The 17,561-nt window shown below is 33.8% G+C and overlaps 1 protein-coding gene across 1 annotated transcript in view; it reads right to left on the reverse strand.

The window, feature by feature from the left end:
- The window catches only part of LOC106883942 (cytoplasmic dynein 1 heavy chain 1), a 117,823-nt gene that overhangs the window by 87,030 nt on the left and 13,232 nt on the right, over window positions 1-17,561 (reverse strand). Inside the window, 19 exon segments of the mRNA XM_089348556.1 lie at window positions 746-856; window positions 1,884-1,956; window positions 2,642-2,745; window positions 3,862-3,999; window positions 4,710-4,856; window positions 6,702-6,854; window positions 8,242-8,421; window positions 8,553-8,636; window positions 9,297-9,368; window positions 10,726-10,860; window positions 11,762-11,896; window positions 12,656-12,811; window positions 13,104-13,190; window positions 13,532-13,748; window positions 13,839-13,930; window positions 15,559-15,712; window positions 16,587-16,756; window positions 16,872-16,922; window positions 17,038-17,258. Coding sequence (XP_089204682.1) covers window positions 746-856; window positions 1,884-1,956; window positions 2,642-2,745; window positions 3,862-3,999; window positions 4,710-4,856; window positions 6,702-6,854; window positions 8,242-8,421; window positions 8,553-8,636; window positions 9,297-9,368; window positions 10,726-10,860; window positions 11,762-11,896; window positions 12,656-12,811; window positions 13,104-13,190; window positions 13,532-13,748; window positions 13,839-13,930; window positions 15,559-15,712; window positions 16,587-16,756; window positions 16,872-16,922; window positions 17,038-17,258 — 2,480 coding nt within the window.

Genomic DNA, 17,561 nt, shown 5'->3' on the forward strand with positions numbered 1-17,561 from the left:
TTTTTCAAAGAATAAAAAAGTCAAGACTTCAACATAGAAGTTAAAATTTGTTACACGAGTCTTTATCTTCTCTTTCAACAAATGAAAATTAAATTTTGCATTAATGCTAGAAAAATATTTTTAAGAGTCAAACTTAGAATTTCTTTGTAGATGATCTGACATAAAATTCAGACTAAAAGTCAGTTCACATCTTCACAAATTGAATCAGGTGAAGAACTACTATAACTGACTTAAAGAGAAGAATGCTTTAAGCACAGAACTTTTTCAATATATTGCCAGTACATTAAATTTTTTACGAAGTTCAACGTCAGTTCTGATTCATATACAACTATGAGCAATTGTCTGAAATCATTCATCTATATTTAGTTTTCTTACTGACAAATATACAATCAAATGTGTAGCAATTAGCAACAGTATAGCTTTACTAGTTAAAAACAATACTTTCAAAATATGCAAGTAGCTATGAATGCCATCATATTCTCAGCATTTACTCCTACTTCCAATGTCTAGATCTTAAAATATTTTACTTCCTACATCTATCTAATCACAAAACACTTGAATTAACTTTTGACTCTTTCATTTTTATAACATTTAGTAATTTACATAATTTATTAGCAGTGGTTAATATTCATTCATTATGGCAGTATGGAAAACTAACATTAAATGACTATCTTCATTCTTTTGAAATATTTAGAATATACCAAAAAAGACAATTTAATAAATATGAATAAATTTATTGACTTACCTTGGATACTGAAGAATGGAAGTCCTTCATTTCATTACTGAGAAGTGTTCCAAACTTGCTAAGAACTTCTTTGTGCCAAGAATCGTATTTCAATGTCACTTTAGACTGAACCTAGAAAACAAGCAAACAATGCAAATCTTAAAATTACTAAAGGAATGTTTTTGAGAGTTTTGACAATACATTGTCATTGGCTCATAGACCATCTTTTAAATCACAGCCTGTGTTTGATAAAAGCAAGCAAGACAATATTGCACAACTATGTTTTGTACACAAATCTAGAATATGTTGTCAAAGATGCAGTTTTCTCAACTGCTTCCATCATGCATTTCCCTTCAAGTCATTGTCATTATGTAATCTATTCCTCATTCTATTTAGAGATACTTTTACTTCTAGCTAATCTTATGGTATAATAGTCTTCAACCCACTTCATTTCCTCTTTCATTCATTCAGATATCAGAGAATGTTTCTTTAATCATAATAAAGTCAACCAACTGGATTTCAGCAAAAACAAAAATGATGTTCAACGTAAAAACAACTGAAAATTTAAAGACCAGAATTGATATACTAATAGAGAGGACAAAGTAGCAGTAAAGTTTCTATTTTCTAGACATACAAATATGAATATAGCTATATTTGGTAAGTAACCCATCAGTTTTATTAACTGTTAATTTCATGAACAAATCCCTTGTAAACTTTTATATCAAAAATGACATATAAAAATATAATACTGATTATAATAAAATTAGTTTTGACAGATTTTGTTTCATTTGATTATGTATTCAATCAGTCTAATATTGGTTTTATATATATATATATATATATATATATATATATATATATCGTGGGAGGATTGGACCAATAAAGAGTTCCCTAAACCTTGTGTCATTGGAGTTAATGCCATCTTAGACAAGTTGCCAGTGTTGTAGCATACATTTCCTGTTTTAGTCATAATTCTACAGCTAGATATTCTTACCTGTCTTTCAAGTATTGAAATGGAAAAAGAAACTGTAAACATTTTATTTTTATATATTAGCACCCACATCCATCATTCTGCATCCTAATCATCAAAACAGAAAAGTTTTAAATATGACACTAAAATTTGAAACTGCCTATAAAACTGCAAAAATTGCAAACCTACCTTTCCAAATTGAACAATAATTGAGCCAATTTCTTTTTGTGTCTCAGTGGTGTCAAATGTTTTGCGAGAAGCTCTAAAAATTTTTTAAAGAAATGGTAATTTAGTTAAAAAAATTTACTTGAATATATCAAATTTATACAAATCTTTTAAGGTAAACTATTAAAAATTGAAAGAAAAAAAAAACATTGGAGGGGCAATGCATACCTTGCACACATAAACTTTTTCGCAAATTATAGTGTCTTACCCATGCTTTTTAATTGAACTGAATTTTTTTTTTTTTTGCTTGGTTTCAGTCACTAGTCATTGCCTCAGTGAGGCCTAATGTTCGAAGATCGTGCTTGTACATATTTATGTACGTATGCACACATGTTTACATGCATAGGTACCCCATGATCTATACACAGGCAGACAAGGGTCGATTCATATGAAAAAGAAAGTGAACAAAATATGACCACTTGTTTATTGGGAAATTTATAAGTTCAATTTAAAATTTTTTTTTAATTTTTTTTTTTTTTTAAAGATAATCAAACCAAATGTTCATTTCGAGCCATTCACCCAATGAGTATTTCTGCCAAATGTGATGAAAATCTGTTCAGCCATTTTCCAGTAATTTTGCAAACACACAAAGATGAATGATTACAATACTTTGCTTTCACTTACATGTGCAGGGTAATAATACAATATACGTTATATTATTATATATTATATTACGTATTATCTCAAAATAATTCAAATGAATTATTGGAAAATTAACTTACTTAATTTCTTCAAGGGTTGCCATCCATACATGAAGGTTATTTCCAAGCCGGCCATACAGTGTATCAGCATTTAGATCCCACAATGCTTGGTAACGCAACCAGACCTTATTTGAAAACAAGAATGATAAACACTTTAATCTATTCCACAAAAGATATTTAGAGCTGAATCTATATACAAACATACAACATCTATGCATGAGTAGATGGGTGGATAGACAGAGTCCTCGGTAAGACTTTAAACTGCATCTGGTAATGGGGCTTAAGGTTTTGAGGAGAGTGGAACCACCTCTTAACCACTACTGTTCCCAGGTCTACTTTGACCTGGAATAGTAGCACCTGTTAGGATCCCAGCTATGGGTTAACTAGCATGTGTACCAGCCACCTCAAACTCCGGCTACATCTGTGACCAAGTCACCTCCAATTATAATCGGCAGTAACTTGGTTAGCGAATCTTCTGCGATGGTTAACAATCAATGGCAAGATGAGCTGCTACAGATCACACTACCCCAAAAGTGTGTATGAAGGTGACCAGGAACTGCATGTGAATCTGTATTCCCACTGAAACTCGGTACATTAACTCAACACCTCAACAACAAATGACAACTATGGCATCTTGTGCTATGCAGCACAGTTGCTCTCCTAGTAGGACATTTGTCGAATTTGCAAGCTGGATTTTTGGGCTGCAGGCAGAAGCATTGCTTTGTCTGTTGGAATGTGAGGGCTGACTGTCAGAGCCAGCTTAACCCACACTGGGTGAATACTGCCCCAAGTATAAGTAGCAGACAGAGTTTCAGAACAAATGCACACAAGAAAGTAGAAAAAAAGGGAATTATCATCTTGAATGATTACATATATAAAATTTTATGGTTAAACCCATTTGATATCAAACTGTATCCAAACAAAAAGATCTGGAATTAAAAATTTACCACCAAAACGTATTGAATTTGTAGTAATATTAACCTTTATCATCTAGCAACATCTACCAAAAACAGAGCATCTTAATTGACACACTATAGAGATATCTTCACATTTCGAAGAACACTGCACTTTTAGTGGTATAAATAATACAAACAATCTACTTTTTTCTTTCTTCTCAGATATAAAGTTCTGCCTTTATTTTGATTACTGATAAAATATCTTTTGCAGGTCAAAATTAACCCAATCCCAAAATTCTTGCAATACATATTTGAACACAATATTTATAGACAATTTTAACTTACTTCCACATAGTCTTGGAATTCTTTCACTGTAACTTGTATTGCTTCATAAGCATCCTCTAATACAGATTTTCGCTGTGGCATTTTTGTCAAGAGACTACGATATGTTGTTTCTAGCTCTGATTCCACATCAAGCCCCACCTTACAAGAAAAGAAAGGTAAATTTGACACAGAATTTCAAACAAGTATAAAATTATCAATACACGTAGCATTATATGTATATGTACCTCAAATTCAAACTTCTGTTACATAATTTGTAACTTTAAATTACACTACTGGCACTCCGTCGCTTACGACGATGAGGGTTCCAGTTGATCCATCCGATCAACAGAACAGCTTGCTCATGGGATTAACATGCAAGTGGCTGAGCACTCCACAGACATGTACGTACCCCTTCACATACTTCTCAGGGAGATTCAGCATGACACAGTGTGACAAGGTTGGCCCCTTGAAATTCAGATACTATTCATTTTTGCCAGCTGAGTGGACTGGAGCAATGTGAAATAAAGTGTGTTGCTCAAGGACACGTGTCATCGGGAATTGAACTCGCAACCCTACAATCGTGAGCTGAATACCCTAACCACTAAGCCACGTGCCTTAATTACAAATACTCCAATATACTTCATATATATATATAGAAAATTATGCTTCAGCAAAACAATTCTAACAATATCACATAAGTACAAAAAATCCAGATCAACAGTTCAATGCCTAATTTCCATTTTCATAAGAAAAAACAAATATATATATATATATCTAAACTAAGAATATATCTATGATTTTCATAAAAAGTTTGTAACAATTTAATTTCTGAAATTATACATTTTTAAATAAAGAAATGAATGGCTTACCTGATACCGAGAATGTTGAATTCTAGGAAGACTTGTAACAATAGCTTCCCAAGCAAACAATTCTTGCATGATGTGATATCTGGCATCTTCTACTGGTGGGTTGACATAGATAAGTTGGTTTGTGATTCTCAATTCATGTACTAAAGCCTAAAAAAACAATTTTTTCATTTCAATATCCATTACAATGAATGAATAACTCAGAAGATCAAACTTCTTTAAATATAAATTTTCTCCTGCTAGTTATGAATTTTCTTTTTCTTTTTCATTTATAAATTATCATCATCGTCGTTTAATGTCTGCTTTCCATGCTGGCATGGGTTGGATGATTTGACTGAGGGCTGGTGAGCCAGAAGGCTGCACCAGGCTTCAATCTGATCTGGCTAAGTTTCTACAGCTGGATGCCCTTCCCAATGCCAACCACTCCGACTGTAGTAGGTGCTTTAACATGCCACCAACACGAGGGCCAGTGGTATCATCCACGTGGTGCTTTTTATGTGCCACCAGCACAAGAGCCAGTCAGGCGACACTGGCAACGACCATGCTCAAACGGTGCTCTTTACGTACCACCAGCACAGGCAACGATCACGCTCAAATAGTGCTCTTAACGTGCCACTGGCACGGGTGCCAGTCAGGCGGTACTGTCATCAGCCACAACAACGATTTCACTTGCCTCAATAGGTCTTCACAAGCGGAGATTATTGCCCAATGTTTGAAGGATACTCTTAAATGGGTTGGTTATGCAGCACTGGCATAGGCCACGGTTACGGTCTCACTTGGCTTGCCAGGTCTTCTCAAGCATAGCATATCTCCAAAGGTCTCAGTCAATAATCAGTTTTATTTATAGTCAATTCCAGTTTAGCTTTGAACAAATATATTAATAATAGCAACAACTAATGCTAGACACTAGGTCAATGAAATGATGAATAAGTTTTCAGTTAACTAAACAATGAGTTCATCAGATATTTAAAAGCGGATTAAATAGCCTTCAACTGCCAATCTTACACTGACATTTAAAATTTTTTCTACTCTAGACAAGGCCCGAAATTTTGGGGGAAAGGGCCAGCTGATTAGATCAACCCCAGTATGCAACTTGTACTTAATTTATCAACCCTGAAAGGATGAAAGGTAAAGTCGACCTCAACGGAATTTGAACTCAGAAAGTAAAGAGACAAAATAATGCTATGATCACATCTACAGACATGGACTCATGAATACTTTGTGAAGCAAGGAATAATGACTTGTAAGTGATTAACTGAATATTAATAAATACTACAGGTGCAGGAGTGGGTGTGTAGTAAGCAGCTTGCTTACCAACCACATGGTTCTGGTTCAGTCCTACTGCATAGCACCTCAGGCATGTGTTTTCTACTATCGCCTCGGAATGACCAAAACCTTGTGGGTAGATTTGGTAGACGGAAACTGAAAGAAGCCCGTCATATATATATATATGTGTGTGTGTGTGTGTGTGTGTGTGTGTTTGTTCCCCCACCATTACTTGACACCCGCTGTTGGTGTGTTTACATCTCTAACTTAGTGGTTCGTCAAAAGAGACTGATACAATAAGTACTAGGCTTACAAAGAATAAGTCCTGGGATCAATTCATTCGACTAAAGGCAGTACTCCAGCATGGCCGCAGTCAAATGACTGAAAAGAATAAAAGAAGACTTTGAAATCTGTTCCTCTTCATCCAGCTTTTTTATTGCCCATTAAATTATATTACTCATTATATACACTTATAGTAAATGTTAAAACGATATATCATTGTTTTAACACCCACTTTTCCATACTCACATGAGCTGGACAAATGTGAATTTTCTATGCTTCAGCAAGATACCTGTCTATGGTTTCCTGTCACTGAGTCTTCCACAGTATCCAATGTCTACTTCTATAATTCACTAATTTTAAGTGAATAACAAGTCTCAATATTTTTTTATGTGGAACAACTAAATTTTATTTCTTCCACTGAATATGTCAAAAGCATTTTAAACAAACCTTAATTTGTGGCTCGCCTCCAGGTTTATGACCTTGTTGTTGAGGAGCATCAGTGTCCATGGAACGATCTAGTTGATCTTCTTTCTTTCCTTTCAAACAATGAGTCCATGCTTTCAAACCAGCTTCCAAACGAGTTGCAAGACGTTTTTCAACCTATCGTAAAAACAAATTGACTTTCAATACAAAATGTCTGTTATGAATATTTTCAACAAAATTTTACTTTAAGAAAAAAAAAAAATAAAGACATATCACCAAAATTATTCAATGCTTAAAAAAAAAAAAAGTTGGACTTTATTTCATTAGTCAGTAGAGGAGGTGGATTGCATGATTTTTTTAAATGAAAGTGATGATTAATACTTGAATGCTACAATCCATCTTTGCTGAAAAAATTTAAGCAAGATAGAAATTCAAAGTTGAACAGGAAAAAAAAAAAATCAGAGAGAATCAAATGCTTATTGTGGGACCTGAGCAGGGAGACAGTATGCAAATGAAAAGTAGAAAAGACAAGTAGGGTTAAACCTAGTGGAAGTGAAGTAGTTTACAGAAGAGGCAAACAAAAGGAAAGGCACATCTGTAAGCTAGTGCTTGAAATGTGTTGCCAAGTGAATCCTTGCCAATTTAATCAAACTGTCTTTTTTTTGGATACAGTCTAAGACACTGATTCTTAAATGGTTTGCCATAGTACAATGTTCCACAAGTATTCAGATACAGCATAATTTTTTAAAAATATGATTTAAGGTGTTAGAAAATTCATAATAATAGGACATGCTACCATAATTTTGTTAAACATAAGTATGATTAATTAAACTAAGCAATAGTTTCCTAAATCCTTTTCTAAATTTTTAACTTTAAAAGTTTTTTTTTCTGTAATTTTCCATGTAAAGTGCACCAATAGTATTTTTTTTTTTCCAGTGCAATACAAAGTAAAAAAAAATTGAGAACCCTGATTGAGAGAGAATGTGTGCATAGCAGCTCCATCCATATATGTTGGCTGTACTCCAAGAGCAACATCTTATATGATCTAGCCTTTGTAATATCATTCTATGCTGTTCATGATTGCTTTCTTGATAAATGTAGCGAATGTGTCCTGTGTTGATGAATATGACAGTTTTTAAGTATCCATCAAAGAATTTTCTCAAAAATCATTGTTCATGGAAACAGTATGTGTTCTGTATAAGATATTGTGAAACAAAGACTGTGAGGAAGTTTCAGGCTGATATAGGTGATACCTGTATAGATGTTACATGCAAAAGCATATAGAATGTTAGTGTACAGACGGAAAAGTATGAGAGATGTTCCCAGAGCTGCAAACAGAGGGACCAGTTGGCACACACTACAATGCTGCAGTCTAATAGGAAGATGCTGGCTCAAGAATTCAGATAGATGTAAACCAAAGGCAAGTAACAATCGGGAGGTTCAGAGATTTTTTTTTTTTACATGAACTGGCAACATCTAAATATATTTAAATTTCCTTAACTTTCAAAATGTGCATAAACATTTATTCAAAGTTTTATTTCAAATGATGAAAGAAAATACATACTTCTTGATCAAGTTTTGCTACCCACTGAGGTAAATTGGAGTAGGAATGCAAACTCAGATTATCTACTGCTTTCTGTATTCTGCTTAAAATCTCTCTAAAAGTAGAGGTTTGATAGGCACAGGTTTCAAGAGACTTAACTTCCATTGAGATCTCCTCTTCAATAGCAAGCAAGTCATCAACCTACAAATAAGAAACATTGAGAATACTTCAAAAATTCTGAAAGACAAATAATACAACTTGTAAAGATAAGACTAAGAAATGTTGAATCAACTGGAGTAGCAATATAAATAAACTTGCTTGCATACACATACCTTTTCTTGGAAATTGAACACAGTTTCAGCAAGCTTTTGAACATAAGGATCCAATTTGTAGGATTCCCAAACTAAAGCAACTCCCTAAAATAAAAGTTAAAACATTAGATATATATATATATGCACAACTATGAATTAAAAACAAAAATAATTATTTACATAAACTTATAACCTAATTGATAGTTCCTTCCTAAGTATCATCAACTGAGTCAAAGATGTAGATGCAACTAGAGAAAAATGTGAACTGATGCAAATAAATGGCTAGGTGTTCTAATGTGGACTAATTCAAACAGTTTCTTCAAGAGATTGAAGAAAACGCCTAAACATGTTCTACAATAAGGATATAAAAAAAAAAAATCTACATTTTTTTGCTATCCATTTAATGACTCCTAGGATATTTGCGAACAATAGTGTAGTTGGTTATAACATCCAAATGGCTCAGTCAATCACTGACTCACTGTATTTCTGATGGCTAGAGGAACAAAGTGGTTTTGCAGTTACTCAACAAGGATTATATCCTTGGCTGATACACACTGGCAAAAGTTATAAGCAACATGCACATATAATACAGGATCCAAGACCAGTTTCCATGTACTGAATCCCACTTGCAATATGCATTGAATTATCAAAAAGAACTAAGACAGCTTCTACGTAATAAGTAGCAGTGTAAGAGAAGCCTTCCATTATCCAATGTTAAATTTGATGAGATTAAATGAAAATTTTATTCTAAAATTTATCACTTACCTCTGAAATCAGGTTTTGAACTTCTCTTCTCAATCCAGCTACCAACAATATGATAGAAGATCTTTCTTCAACCTATAAAGATATAACCAAGTGATGAAAACAATTTTTTTTTTTGTAACTAACTGAAAGATATAACAAAACCTAAAATACTTAATTTATCCAAAAAAAAACAACAAAAAAAAACAACATTTAATATATAATCAACTACATAAAGAAGTGCCAAGTACAATGAAGTTAGTGGAACCTGCAGAAGGAGGAAACCAAAAAAGATATGGGACAAAATAGTGAAGGCTAACTTGAAGACGCTGCATCCTATGGAGGAGAGAAAGAACCATATTGATTGATATGTAGTGCTGTAGAAGAGCTGTCCACTTAGTGATGCACATTCTAACTGAAGAGTAAGGTTCCGAAGTCGCAGTATTTTTATTCTGCCAGGCCTACACACACCTTCCACACGACCTTACATTTTTGCTTCCCCCACCCCACCCCACTACCTATTGCTCACCCCAACTTTTCATTATCTGTAACTTATCTCCTCCATCACCTATGCTGAGTACACCATCCACACTACTCTGCCCACTTGCTCTTCAGCAGACCCAGATATATATAGGACAACACGTTAGATCAACACTATCTCTAACTATATATACTAATTTCATTAGGGTGTGCTGCCAGCCTGCACTTACTCTCCCTGAACCACCTTTATTGCTACTCCTCCCCTACCCATGCCTTTATCACATCCTCTCCTCTATCTCTGTCTATTTCTGCCACTGCCAACCACTTCCCCTCCTTCAACCCAAATAGCCCGGACTCTTCCCATCATACTCTTCATCTATCATCCTTACCTTTGGCCACTTCTGTCATTAACTATCACTCTCCTCTCAACACCACCTCTACATAACCCTGCCTACTTCCCACCTCCCACTTATTCTGGTCTTTTTTCTTCTTTCACTCCAATTACTCTCGTCAGTCACCTTAGCAAATATACACACCCTCTTTTGAATACTCTACATTCGGTTAAACACTCCTATCACCCCTTTTCAAATACCCATGTCTAGCCTTTCTGTTACTCGTTTCCTCTCCAAATTTACATTTACTGTATACAAACACCACTCTCCTATACAACTGTTTACACTGTAAAGTGGGTGGCTAAAGGAGCAGAGGAATGAGGGTTATGAGGCCCTTTTCGTATAGTATCACTGAGGAATAATGTTGCCACAAGTACATAATTGGTAGGCATTAGGAAGGGCATCCCAGCTATATATAACAAGCCAAATGACATGTATGAATACCTTATCTTTAGAAATAGCTTTCTGTGAGTAGTGATGGACCATGATGACCCACCTAGTCCTCGCCAACTAGCAAAGCAGACATAAAACCTTTGATATAACCAGTATAAATTAATTTAAGAATATATTTTAGATCTTACTTTCTCAAGAGTCCTTTCGTAAGTACGAACACTTTCAATCAAAGAAATAGCAAATGGATAAAGTTGATTAGCTTGATGAGCTTTGTTCACAATAGCCAATGGTACTCTGTAACCCAGCCATCGTAAATTGCGAACCTGTAGAAGAAAAGATTTAAAAAAAAAAAAAAAAAGAAATAATTGAACAAATGTAGCACATAAAATATTCAATGAACTAGATCCACTTATTGCTTTTGATTTATGCTGAGAGAGGTTTTTTACATGACTTTAAATATAATTACTTAATAATGAGGATCTGCAATTGTTGGAGATCTATTGAATGAAGGACAATTTACTAAACAGGTTAAGTACAAATGACTTGAGAAAGTGATATGTGTAATTAAGACAATTGTGTTTACATGGACATACAAGATGCACATCATTGTATATATTCACCAAACTCACACCAGTGGTCACACAGTAAAAGTGATGCACGAGTTGGAAGTAGTTCAGACCTGCAGTAAAAGTATGACAAGAACTACATGAAGGCCTGTAATATTTCCTCAAAAAGGTTAGATCTCAACACATGATGACATAGCATAAAAATAACATATTACACAACTATCCAGATATCTTAATGGTAGCAGTGATGAAAATGATGATGATGACAATGTAACATCATGTCGAATGAGAGCACTAATTACTTAAGTGTTGCTAATCATGACAAATTGAACTTTAAAATCTAAAATATGAAAAAGGCCAAATAGAAAGCCAGAAAGAAATGGGTCAATAGCTTTATTTTTAGCAAAATAACTGACAAAATAGCTTTTAAAAAATCAGTTTTAAGTGTGTCAGCTAATTAAATAACTGCTATACTTGTAATATTTTAGAAGTAATAAAAGTAAATAATTTAAGAAACAAAAGATTTTAATAAGTATAATATTCAATTAATCAAAAGTGACATACTTTCCATAAACCTCTGACGTAAATCCATTAGAAAAGTATACTTCCATTTATTAAACTATATTGTTTATTCATGTTTCCATCAAGAATAACTTACCTCTTTGGAAAGAGTGATGATCTCTGGCTGAAAATTGACGACCAGCCTCAATACATTTCCTTTCCCCACTTGCCTTGATTTGGTACTCTGAATGCTAAAAATACGGCCAGAAACACTGAGCTGTCGTTGCTGAACCTGGAAAATTAGATATAAAAATTATAGATCAACAAAACTGCTTCAACACTCAATTCTGTGAAACAGCTTTGATACATTTTTAAAATATTATATTTTTCATTAGTTTCCTAGTAATTTAATGCTAAGTTAGATTTTTAGTCTGTAAAATTGTCCAATTAACTTTTTCATTAATTACGTGAATCACTTAACTAAATATTCTTGGGATTCCATAGTCTTAACCTTATTTCAAATTTCTGTATTAATCCAACCAATGTCCAGACCAGTTTCCTATATTGAGTCGAGTCATTCCGCCAGTTCATTAAAGTTCTTGTTTATTGAGTTAACCCAACCCTGGAACCATTTAATTGAAATTTAAAAGAAAGAGGTAGCAGATCCATAAAACATAATCTACAAGATCCTCATCCAGCTTGGAACAATGTACACATTGTCTTAAAAAACATAATATCCTGTCTGGACAAGTTAATAAGATTGCATAGAAGAAATTTTGTGTACCGATATATTCTTTTGTTTGCCAAGATAGAATTGGTACTGTGGAGTTAAGATTATTACATTTTCAGTGTATCAGAAAAGAAAACGTCACAAGTCGTATCTGAATTTGAATAATTTACAATAGATTTCAGCTGTAAATTATATTTGTTGTATTCCTATTGCGTCTCAGTTAAAACATATTTAGTAATTTATAGAGTCAAACAAAAGATAAACAAACAAATCACAATCATATCAAATCAATGAATAAAAATATTTCAAAATTATATTTACTTTTCTTCCCCATTCTTCAAACAGTTCTTGAGTATTCAACTTGGCTCTGAAGCTATCACCATCTCCCTTCAACTTTTGGCCTTCAACATGATTTTCCCATCCTTTGCCAAGAACATCTTCAACACGTCTCATATATGCACTTAACTGTCGTTCAATCTTCAAGCAGAAAGCATTTCAATCTAAATTTGCATTGTTTTATCTTAAAAAATAATCAACTTATAATTAAAAACTAAGAAATGGCTTCAAATAAATTAATGTATTTCATATTGCTTTTAAAAAATTTATTATATTCCAACCAATTGCTTTAATCTGATTGTGAATTACCAAAATTTAAATAAATCGCATCTAATTTTATAATTTAATCATATGTATATTTAAATATTTCAAATCAGGTTTGCAATTATTCAAGAAAAAAAATCTGTAAATTTTAATGAACTCAAATTTTTACCTGACGAGCCCATATGATGGATCCAGAAACAGGAGGTAAATCTCTTACTTTACTCATACGACAAGCTTTGCTTTGTGCATACTGGACCTATGTTTCAAAGATCGAGAAAGTAATTTTTATGAAATATGCCAGAATTAGATTTCACAGTAACAGTTCCAATAAATGTGAAATTAAAAGTTATTTTAGAAATGAAAGAAATCTCAAACACAGTAGAATAACTGTGAAACATTGTAAAGGAACAGGTAAAATAACCTTATAGACAGGAAAAAATGGCCAGCATGTCAACACAGAGAATCCAACTTTGTAGCTCTCAACTAAAAGTTATATCCAACATTTCAAATAAAAGATGCACGAGTTTTTTAAAATATTGAAAATAAAAAGCTTTCTTAACTGCTTCTCGCTACAGAAGAGTAAGAAAGTTTATTTACCTTGAATTTTTCATGCAATGCTTCAATGTCATCTTTAACTCTTTGAATGAGTTGTGTCTGGTATTCTCTGATGGCACCTCTGATGTGGGGCCGAATAAAAAGAGCATTGAATCTGGAGAATATGCGAAACATTTCATTCGCATTACGAGCTGTTCCCAATTGATCTCTTAATTTTGCTGTGATTCTGGTTTCAACCCGATCAATTCTTTCATCATATCTACAAATGAAAAGTTAATATTTACTGTGTATTCAATATAATTTTAGAAATCAAATAAAATCTTTTTTAAAAAAAAGAATAACCTTTTACCTTTTGATTGCAGCTTCCCAAGCATCAGTCCCATCTTTGGAAACATCAAGGCCATCAACTTCTTTCACGTTTTCATAAGCCAAGTTTACTTCCTAAAAATACATGAAACCATTTAAATCAAATACAAAAAGGAGACAAACTATCATTAGTTTTGTTTTAAATGTCTGTATGTAATGATCTCACGCTTAACACAATTCTACAGCCTTTCACAACATTAAAGCCAAATTCAAACTTAAATCACAACTATTTGAACATTGCTATGTTGGGAACATATATAACCATGTTCAAATGATTTGCAATTTTATAAAGTCTACATTTCACTCTGGGTAGCAAATACACTTAAGCAGTGAAATATCCAGTGATATAACAGTAATATAAACAAATAAATTCAGTTTGTCCAAATAAGCAGGAATAGTAAAGATAACTGAGGTGGTGAGGCAAGACCTTCGTACATTGGGCCTCACCGAGGCGATGACTACGGACCGAGACCTTTGGAAATGGGCTGTGCGTGAGAAGACCCGGCAAGCCAAGTAAGATCGTTGCCAGTGCCCCTGGACTGGTTCTTGTGCGGGTGGCACATGAGATGCACCATTTTGAGCGTGGCCGTTGCCAGTACCGCCTGACTGGCTCCTGTAGGATTTTCGAGCTAGATCGTTGCCAGTGCCCCTGGACTGGCTTGTGCGGGTGGCACATAAAAGACACCATTTCGAGCGTGGCCGTTTTCGTGCGGGTGACACGTAAAAGCACCCACTACACTCTCTGAGTGGTTGGCGTTAGGAAGGGCATCCAGCTGTAGAAACTCTGCCAAGTCGGACTGGAGCCTGGTGTTGCCATCCGGTTTCACCAGTCCTCAGTCAAATCGTCCAACCCATGCTAGCATGGAAAGCGGACGTTAAACGATGATGATGATGATGATGAACTGTATAGTAAACATTAATAGTCAAGTGGCTTCAATCAGCATTTAATAATTGCTGTTTAATTTCCACTCTGATCAAGCAGATCTCAAAGATGTTCCATTATCTTTTATCAGACATTACTAAATGCACCCTTTTCCTTTTAATTTTTTTTTTTTTTTTTTAAAGAAAATAGGATGTAATCTAAGAACATTTTCCTGTTATTTATAGTTGGTCAAGTGATCATGTAGAGTCTCCCTATTTGGCTTTTTCAGGAGTTGTTTCACTGAAAGAGTTAAAAGGTTTAACTGACACTCCGTTGATCATGACAACGATGGTTCCAGCTGATCTGATCAACAGAACAGCCGACTCATGAAATTAAAGTGCAAATGGCTGAGCACTCCAGACACATGTACCCTTTACATAGTTCTCAGAGGTTCAGTGTAACAGTGTAGCAAAGTTGGCCCTTTGAAATACAGGTGCAACTCATTTTTGCCAGCTGAGTGGACTGGAGCAATGTGAAATAAAGTGTCTTGCTCAAGGACACAACATGCTGCCAGGAATCAAACTCAACCTTATGATAATGAGCTGATTACCCTAACCACTAAGCCATGCACCTTCACTGATTAAAAGGTATGCTAAATTAATTTTCTAATGAAACTAATTTATACATAGTTCATGGTGGTAAAATAAACTACAATGAGGAGCCATCACATACTCACTGGGCAGCCCTATTCAACTTATCTAAAAATTTACTTTAAAGCTAAGACAACTTATTAAAATTACACAATTACTTCTAAAATAATTATATTGATTTTCTTTTTTACCTCAATAGCATTTGCATCAGCAGCTTCATCTACCATTGGTTCTATCTGGGGTTCAGGTTCTTCAGTTGAGGGTGTACCAGCACGAGCTTTACTGGGAGATGGCCGCAACACACGCAAAATCACTTGACGTAGTTGTTCATGTTGGCGGCGGAATCTGTAAAAATCAAAATTTGCTAGATTCAAAAACTTTAAAGAAAAAAATATAGAAATAAAAATTGATAAATCAAAAAGTTTTCCACATCAAATTAAAACTGCAATTTCTAAAATTTATCACTAGTGTACCTCATCTTAATTTAGCAATATTAAAATAAAGACATTCATTTCACAACGTCAATATCTTTACCAAAACAAAGGTTATATAATATTTAAAATGATTGTGTAAATATACTTCCTTAGCAAGATCGAAGAAGCAATTAAAGAAAAACAGTGGGATTCAGCATAGTTTGAATGTGAGATGGCTCAATACTAACAAGGAAAGGAACCATACTGCTTCATAATCATATAACTAGCATTATCTCTTGATTTATGAGGAATAGAAGATATTTTGTTTCACATCTAATTACAAAATTAAATTTTCTGTTGAGATTTTTGCAATTGAGAACATACTTAGATCTTACTTATTCATATACTAGTCCTTCAATAGTCTATCTCGGATCAAACAGTACTTTTATAAAGATATTACTATATTATAATTTCAAAATAACTACTATTACAGTAAAATTACAAAACAATTTTAAAGTTGCTCATAGGAACTATGATCAAGTCTCAGAGATTTCTAGAATACAAGCAACAATAAGCAATTGCAGGTTTGAAGTGTCTCAAAACTGTTTTTTATGCACATCATATCCATGGTAGATAAAATTTGACAATTTCTACAAAAAATTTAAATCTGCAAAACCACAACAAACTAGCTTAAATATTTCGTCCACTGCATTATCTTCTGCATTTAAAGAAATGCAATTATTTTTTTTTTATCTTAAAATCAACATTTTTCAAATTCACAAAATAAAATTAAAACCAAGTTAAACCTTCGCATCTGATCAAGACGACTTTGGAGACGTTTGTGAGCAGGATTTACTCTCCACACCATGCGAAGATGTTCTTCTCTCTTCTTTTTCACTTGGTCTCGCAGCAGACCTTGAAGTTTATCATATTCATCATCCCAAGTACTAAATACTTCAAAGCAAGCAGACATAACCTGAACAAAAAAAATATTTAAAATTTTACTTCAGTAACTCTGTTTGAAGGATTATTTCCAATTTAACAATAGCAACTGTATGTAACTCCAAATAAAAAAATTTTTAAAAACTCACCTTTTCAAAATCATCATAAGGAATATGCATGAGTCTTCGAGTTCCCAAAACCTAAAAGGGCAAATTATACAAAAATTAAGAAAAGAAAGACAAGCTACTGAAATTTTATGAGTATCACAAATACACAAAAAAAAAAAAATTGTGTAAAACAAAATCTTTCACCTACTTTCAACAACTGTGTACTGAGATCTCTTGAAATTGCTTCAACAAGTCTTAATGCTCTCTGGATTGGATATTTTGTTGGTCGAATTTTCTTTAAATGATTGAAAATAGCTTGTAAAGCAGCTCGAATTCTATCAAGCTCCGTTGCCGCCAACAAGTCATTCAATGGAAAATCTTTCATGAGTTGGTTATAGTCATTAACTGTGACCATGGCTGACCTCAAACCTAGTAAATAATTTTTAGACCATTAAAATACAATTTTAACTCGAGAAATTTAATTATTCTTAAATCAGAAATCAATTTAAATTGCACAAAAGATTTATAGAAAATTTTACAATTACAAATAATACTGCAAAGAATGTGCTGTGCGTGAGAAGACCTGGCAAGCCAACTAAGATCGTTGCCAGTGCCCCTGGACTGGCTCTTGTGCGGGTGGCACACAAGATGCACCATTTTGAGCGTGGCCGTTGCCAGTACCGCCTGACTGGCCTCCGTAGGATTTTCGAGCGAGATCGTTGCCAGTGCCCC

The sequence above is a fragment of the Octopus bimaculoides genome, chromosome 3 (assembly GCF_046866305.1).
Source record: "Octopus bimaculoides isolate indiv1 chromosome 3, ASM4686630v1, whole genome shotgun sequence".
NCBI classification, from domain to species: Eukaryota; Metazoa; Mollusca; class Cephalopoda; order Octopoda; family Octopodidae; genus Octopus; species Octopus bimaculoides.